General features: G+C 33.7%; 1 protein-coding gene across 1 annotated transcript; it reads right to left on the bottom strand.

Annotated features, from left to right (window-relative positions):
• Positions 1 to 1,885: 1,885 nt before the first annotated feature.
• LOC113569168 lies at positions 1,886 to 7,443 on the bottom strand. The gene is made up of 9 exons (XM_035527972.1): positions 7,394 to 7,443; positions 7,161 to 7,307; positions 6,944 to 7,042; positions 3,882 to 3,944; positions 3,560 to 3,616; positions 3,392 to 3,466; positions 3,012 to 3,074; positions 2,838 to 2,888; positions 1,886 to 2,451 (listed from the first exon to the last, which is right to left on the bottom strand). Exons 2-9 carry the CDS (start codon positions 7,291 to 7,293, stop codon positions 2,435 to 2,437), a joined length of 558 nt encoding a protein of 185 aa, XP_035383865.1. The 5' UTR covers positions 7,294 to 7,307; positions 7,394 to 7,443; the 3' UTR covers positions 1,886 to 2,434.
• Positions 7,444 to 8,115: the final 672 nt, after the last annotated feature.

Here is an 8,115-nt window from a genome sequence, read left to right as displayed (position 1 = left end):
AGAGAGAGAGAAATAGATAGATATAGATAGATAGATAGATAGATAGATAGATAGATAGATAGATAGATAGATAGATAGATAGATAGATAGATAGATAGATAGATAGATAGATAGATAGACTTTTTTCAAGAGATATGGCACCTTGCATATCATATCTCTTGTTTGTGAAGTACCTTTTTTGTGAGCTTTTGCTGGTGTTTAGAAAAAAAAAACGTTTTGAATTTTGACTGCTATTTTTTATGTGCAATTTACATTTATTTTTTTTACTTCTCTTCATACAGCATAGAATCTCAGAAGACTGCAGCAGTTGTCCTTTGATGACACCTGGGTCGAATGTGTGAAGCTTTACAGATTTGCTGCAACATTTGGCAATGTTTTGTATGTAACTGTAATATGTGTTACAAGCCAGAAGAACATATTACTGTCAACAGGAAGCTGTTTCCTACCAAGGTCCACTGTCCAATGCATTGTAGTAGTTATATTTGATACAATGAATGTAGACAATAAATCAAACTGGAACTGTTTTAGGCGACATTATATCTATCTATCTATCTATCTATCTATCTATCTATCTATCTATCTATCTATCTATATATATATATATATATATATATATATATATATATATATATATATATATATTTGTTTTGTCCTCTCATTAACTTTATTATTATTGCTGTTATTAACATGGTGTTAATAAAATGTTATTACATTGTGTTATTACATTGTTATTGCTATATGTAATTACAATGTGTTATTAAAAGTGTTATTACAATACATAATTACATTGTTATTAAAATGTATTATTACACAGTGTTATTACAATGTGTTATTAGGTGAAGGTAGTTGGAATAAGCAGGTAGAAAAACCCTATAAATATGCGTATGGCGATAATGTGTTCACACTTTACATGAATACCCATTGCTGGCAATAATGGCAATAAATAGAGTGTTAGGACAGTGTCCCTGATCTGTGAGTTCTTTCTGTGGGCTTATCTGATGAAGAATATTTGTCTATTTGTGAATAAACATGCAGCATTTTTGTGTTGTTTTGATGATTCATACCAATGTTTTATAGCACAATTTATAATTGCAGCAAAGGTGCTGATACTAAAAAGGCCACTTTAGTACAATTTATCAGTCCAGGTTAAATGTTTAGATGTTTGATGATCAGTAATTTAGCAACTAAAATGACAACAGCAACATAAAAAGTCTTTACATGGACATGCATATGCACAGCTCTAAATGTAACTGTTTACAGAAGAGCTGTATGGGCCCTGCCTCATTTAACTATTCACTGATCTGATACATTGGACAATGAAATCCACACAGACTGTGTAAAATATGCTTTTATTAATTCCAAATATGTCAGTGTGCTTTTATATTTATTTTTAGCACAATTTCCCTCTAAACAGATTAAAAAGTAAGAAAGAAAAATGATCTGATACAGTAATTTCTGTAATCATCTCTTTAATTTTAATGAATTGACGAATTAAACAAATTTACTTGTCAGACCACTGCTGGTGATGGCATCATCATAATATTCTTTTCTTCATTGACATATTTTGCTGAGAAAGAATTTAAAAAGTTGTATGTTTATGACAATACAGCATTGACTGTGAAAGTACAACATTATTAATTAATAATTCTGTTACAAAGTGACATCTAGTTTAAGGATGTGAAACAGTCATTAGTTGGCTGTCTTTATGGGAAGGCAAGTAATAAAACAGACATTAAATGGAACATTAGTTGTTTTAATCATAAATGTTCTACTTTTAGCTTGTACAATATGTGAGTTCTTTATTAGCAGAGGACAAAATGCACAGAAATGAAAGTCATTCGTAACTGTGTAATAATCCTTTATTCATTACAACGTTTTCACTCACAAGGCGGTTGTCAAGGCAGGTCAAGGTATCTATTGTGCATATTTATAGGATTCAGTAGTGAATCAATCCTTTAACACTGATGACTTTGTTGTAGGCCTATACAGAGGTGTGCATCTTTATACAAAACAAAACCAGAACAAAACAGAATCTAAATGCTGGCTAACTGTGTATAAAACTGTATAAAAGCATAATAATCTTATGAACATGGTGCTAATATCACCATGGTCATGGGTTTGATTCCCAGGGAGCACATACACTGAATACTGATAAATGAGCCCTTGCAACAAATAACATATCAGCCATTTTAAGCTACCGAATTCAACATCATGCATGTAATATATGTATATAAAAGGATTAATATTGTATTTCTATGATGCTTCTATGTTTAAAATGATTTTCAAAAATGTGTTCTGGCAAAAGGGTGAAGCAAGACATTGAACCATTTATGATCTAAACACTGTTTGAGTTTGAAGAGGTCAAATGTCATTTCCTGAGCAAAAGCATTCTCATTCATGAGGTTTTCTTCGACTGAAGCCTTTCCTCTGTGTCTTACAGGTTATCATAGTCTGCAAGTAAAAGAACAAGAATAAATATACCAATTTAGTTTTGCAAATTGATATTTATGTATGTTCCAAATACAGGATGCCTTGCAATGTAACAAAATGAACAGATGATATAATACAGTTAAATGTTTTTTTAAACATAAATTATTGATGCTTTTTAGATTTGGTGATTCCTCAAAGCACACAGATCACATGTCTATAATGTTTTAGATTGGTCAGTATTCTCACAGCACACATTATCATTACACTACAATACATCATGTGTCAGATGATACAGAAAGGCCAGTCTCTCTTTTATTATTAATAAGCAGTGCAGCTGGAATGTGCAAGTAAAGAGAAATAGAAACCTGTTATAATGGGCTCCACCTAAACCACCACTGTATTCTCACCTGTACCACTTAAAGAATCTTGTCCAGGGGAGATGACATCATCATAGTACTCTGCAGTGAGAGCCACGCCAACACATGTAAACAAGTTTTAATGCCAATGAGCAACAAGTCTGACATTATTAATGTGATAATTCTTGTGCTTAGAATTCCTTTATCATTTTAAAAGAAACCAACCTGTTGTAAGATGTGAGTTTGGTCCAACAGTAACAGCATCATCATAGATCTCTACCACATCCTCTATCAAAATGTAAGATAAATACCATCAGACATCAGTGTTGTTGAGTGTTATTAATGTGTTTAAAACTGAGAGTGCAAATTGATGTAAAAATGAACAAAAATAGCTTATATATATGTATCACTGTCAATGTTACAAGACAATGTTATATATGTATCACTGTCAATGTTACAAGACAAAGCTGCACAAGGTTGAAGTTTTTTATCACTGTTGCAAATTGACAGCAAATTACAGTTACCTATTTGGGCAGTAGTGTGACTAATGAAATTATTAGTAGAACTACATTTTTCAGAAGCAAGGGGGTTTTATTCAAGCATACTTGCTACAGTATCAGGTGTCTGTCCATGTGTGATGTCACTGTAATTATCCTGTGGATTTTCTGTCCCTAGATCACCTAAATCAAATAAAATGAGTTGATAGAGTAATTTCAGTCATCATCTCTTTCATTTTAATGAAGTGAGGAATTAAACAAATTTAATTGACAGACCACTACTGGTGACAGCATCATCATAATACTCAGTCTTTTCTTCACTGACAGATTTTGCTGTAACCAAAAGAAAAGTGAATTTCTTGTAAATTATATTAAGATATATGTTGCATCCAAAGAGAATTATCTATGAGAACAGTCACCAAAACTCTACAAGGTAACACATCCACAAGCTACCACATCTGGCATCCACAGCACACTGATTAAGGAGTTTTTAAAAAGTACGACAAAACAGAATTGATTGGAAGTATAAGATTATTAAAGAATGCTATGATTTCTATAATTTCTAATATTTCTCTGTGAGATGTAATCCCACCCTTACCTGAGAAAAGCTCTTTACCAACATCTTCATAACCAGAATGCTGAGCCTCTGAGTCAATATATTCTGTCAGAAGAGAACAGAGCAATCATGAAACATGCTTGAAACAGAAAATCATGAGCATCTTCCTTCAGGGATAATAATGAGCTGTGAGAAAAACAGAATATTTGTCCAGTTGACTGCCATGTCTCCATACAATACAAATACAATAATCCAGGGGTGTCACTAGACCCAATTTAATGGAGCATATGCCCCACTGAAATGTTTCCATGCCCCACTATAATCACTGGTAAAAGTCACTGAGCTAAAATTCAGTACAAAATCCATAATGCTTTACATTTTAACCTGTTGAGTAGAACTATACTATATAAATTCACTACAGAGACTACAGGTCCCATAATGACCTAGTATCTTTCCAAACGTTTGAGCAGCTAATAATAATAGTGATGCCAGTATTTAAAAGCAAGTCAGAAGACAATGATCATTTAAAATCTACTCACTTATAACCATTTCACTTACCAAAAAACACATATTGAACCATTAAAATGAAGGCACTGGTTAAGTTAACAAGGGGGCACTGCTAACTAGATAACACAAGTTCAAGTTCAAGTTCAAGTTTGGTTTTTTCATCAAATACACAGTCATACACAGTATAACTCGCAGTGAAATGGTGGAGAGTGCTCTGTCCAAACTGAGGAAAAGAAAACAGGGGTGCTTAGAGAAATATACATATTCTCTATATGTGAAATATATATATGCAAAGATAAATATATATATATATATATATATATATGTATTCTATGTATGTACAAAATATATTAACAATGTATAAAAACTTATAAAATGAGAAATATAACCAGTAAACTATTCATTTTGCACATTTGTGTTATTTAGTTAGCATGAACTGGTGATGCAAAAACAAAATCACAATTCACATGTAGTTTTATCTCTCAAAGGAAACATTTCATAAGATTATTTGATGAGAACATGTGAAAATAGTATTAAAGTGAAATGTAAGTTCTTAAATGTAACATGTATTAAATGTAAATTACTTTTCACATGACAGAAGTGAGAGAGCAGGGAACAAGAGTGAGAAGAGAAGAAGAAGAGAGAGAAAGCATGAAAGCATATGTAGAACAGGTAGAAGGAGTAAGAGAGAGAGTAAAACAGAGCAGGGAAAGGAGCAACAGAAAAGCATAGGCACAGTTCTGCCCCTCCTGACTGCCAAACAAAGGGGCTAAGCTATACCCTCCTTCATTCTGTGTGTGTCTCAGTTTAGACAAGAGTCTTGAAGTACCCCTGCACCACACATGCAAATAAAAACACACAAACATGTGCACACACTCTGTCTAACCTTTATCCTCTTAGTCTTTCTGTCTGTCGGAGCCACACGCAGTCACACAAAGATTTAACCCCTTACCTCTTCCTATTGCTCTTTCTATGTATCTCTGCTTCTCTCACACACTCAAACCAACTCAAACAATCATGCACACACTCAACTTATCTCTCTTTCCCCTTCTTGTTCTTTATTTCACTCTCTGTCTCTCTCCCTCACACATACTAACACACTCAAGCATACACTTGAGACAAAAGCCAAAAGGTGTGAGCATACACTTCTACTAAGTGGAGAATTAGAAGAATTACACACTCCAACTTTGCCTAATCAGATACTGCTTAGCAGTATGCCCACAATTACCACTTGCCCACTCAACTATATAATTCTTTAAATATATTACTTTACATCACATTTACATATTCAGCATGTAAAAAATTGCCTAGAGATAAAAAAACTGGAAAGGCACCAAATTAAACAAGGAAAAGACAGGAGATTATATTTGGCCATTAACAGCAATGACTGACTTGAGCTCAGTTCTCGTCTTGACACTAGAGCCCTGAAGACTAAAGAAAAAGTCAGAAATCAGAATGTTGATTCTGATCAGAACTTCAGGTTACATCAAATCATTAACAAAGAACAACTGTTAACTATCTAAAGAATATATCAAAGGGTAAAGACTTCATGTCTAAGCAGGGCATAGAGAAACTAATACATGCCTTTTTCTCATATATTTACATTTACATTTATGGCATTTAGCAGACGCTCTTATCCAGAGCGACTTACAAAAGTGCTTTGTCATAGAATATCCTAGTACAGTACAGTAGGATAGAGTCCAACATACCAATGAAGTATGTTTTGTCCTACAGACAAGATTACTGCACTAGTCTTTATATGGGTCAAGTTTACAATTAAACCATTACAGATTATTTAAAAGGCAGCTGCCAGAAATCTTACCAAAACAAATAAAGTTGAGCACATTGATTCCAGTTTTCACATTCTTACATCCACTACCAATTAATTTCAAAGTTCTTCATTTTTGGTACTTCTATATATAATTATATACAAACAATTGTATATAAATCACTGAATGGCCTAGAACCAAAAAACATCTCTGATCTACTGGAAGAGTACAAACCCAATAGGCCAGTCAGGCTAGTCAGCTAATGCTGCCTAGAATCAGAACCAAATATGGTGAGGCAACTTTTAGACAGTATGATGCTAAAAGCAATCACAACCTTCTTGATGTTAGATATACCCCAAATATCATTGTTTTTAAGTCTAAATTGACAATGTTCTTGTTTTCTTGTGCCTTTATCTTTTATCTTCTAATTTGACTCTACTTTAACTCTACTTCTATTTTTTTGAAAAGCCCTTTCTGAGGTGACAGATCTCAGCCTTTATTATTTAAAACTTTTTTTCCCCACTCAATGTTTCTATAAATTTGAGCAAAGTACTTTGAATTCCTATTGTGCATGAAAGTTACTACATATTAAAACTTGCCTTGCCTTATAGTAATAAGGCATTTATCATGATACTGTTCAGATCTCTTAATGTAGTGAGCAGCAAGATGTGAAAGGTATGAAAAGAGTTTGATACAGTCACACAGCTTCAAAATAACAAATATAACACACAAGCTCTCATTTTTCTCTCACTCTGTAATTATTATTTTTTTTAATCTCTGTCATACACACTAGGAATGCCTGCAATATTACCCTTCTATATTACTCACCCTTTTGAGCTGAGATGGGAGTTCTTTCATTAGTGATTCTGTGGTCAATCTCCTCATAGATTACTTCAGGTAAAGTCTTATGCCTCCTCTTAGAGAGTACTGGGTGTGAAGACAGGAGGAAACATGGCTCCAGCAAATTAATGACAGACTGAAGGATTATAAGATGTCTATGATATAAGATGTCTGAAACTGTGGATTATATGTGAATGTGCCCTACCTTTCCTGAGTACTCTGTTCTGGTAAACCAGCCCAGAGAGAAGCACTAAGGCCAGGAAGAGCAGCACTCCCAGTACCAGCAGGACCACTGGAGAGGTAGCTGGTTGAGGTAGAGGTCGACTGGTTGTTATCATCTCAGATTTACCAACTGGAAATTGCAAAAGAGAAACTGTATAAACAGTATTTTTCATTTGAACATTTTAGAAAAATGAGGGAGAGGAATGAAAAGAGGACCTGAGATGGAGTTGGTGGTTACTTTGCTTGTAATAACAGGAGTCAGGGAGATGTCTAGAAATAGAGAACTAAATCAGTTAGGTGGACACAGAACTCACACACACATACAAAATCAAAGCCATAATTAGCTCTATTCTCTAATTGACCCTAGCAAGTATATGTCTGTTATATCATTTAAATTACATTTCTTTCTAGACATTTTTGATATTATTATTATTATTATTATTATTGTTGTTGTTATTGATGTTGACACACATAATGATGATAATGATTTACCTGCAAAATCCAGCATTTCTCAGGTTATTAAAAAAATGTATCATTGTCACTGATGTACATTGTCATGGACCAAATGTCAATATTTAATTTAAGGTTGGCAGTTCTGGTAAGCCAAAAAGCTATTCATGAATAATGAAGCTGTGGATGACATTTATATTTGCTCATTTTTTGATCAGATTTGACTGTATACTAATGCTACCTCAATGTATAAGGACGTGTATTTTCAGGGCTATACATTAGTTACGAGGGAAGAACTTAATTAATCGGTTCTTTCTTTAACTGTTATCTCACTTCTTTGCATCTCTTTCTCATGACTTAGCTCCTCCCTCTAGGGACATGACAAAATGATGCAAGGATGAGATGTGAGGACAGAGGGCTCAGTGACAAAACTTCCACCCAGAGTCCTTGCTTACTGAAGCACAAGTTTAAAGCAACATGACTAATTG

The sequence above is a fragment of the Electrophorus electricus genome, chromosome 7, assembly GCF_013358815.1.
Source record: "Electrophorus electricus isolate fEleEle1 chromosome 7, fEleEle1.pri, whole genome shotgun sequence".
NCBI classification, from domain to species: domain Eukaryota; kingdom Metazoa; phylum Chordata; class Actinopteri; order Gymnotiformes; family Gymnotidae; genus Electrophorus; species Electrophorus electricus.
This window is presented reverse-complemented; position numbering and strand designations above follow the sequence as displayed.

What these genes read in the sequence shown, in the direction of transcription:
- LOC113569168 (XM_035527972.1), bottom strand. Translation starts at nt 7,293, where the DNA reads ATGATAACAACCAGTCGACCTCTACCTCAACCAGCTACCTCTCCAGTG. An exon ending in TCCCATCTCAGCTCAAAAGG is followed by an intron (nt 3,945 to 6,943) that starts GTGAGTAATATA and finishes CTCTTCTGACAG; the next exon opens with AATATATTGACTCAGAGGCT. An exon ending in GACACCTGATACTGTAGCAA is followed by an intron (nt 3,075 to 3,391) that starts GTATGCTTGAAT and finishes ACATTTTGATAG; the next exon opens with AGGATGTGGTAGAGATCTAT.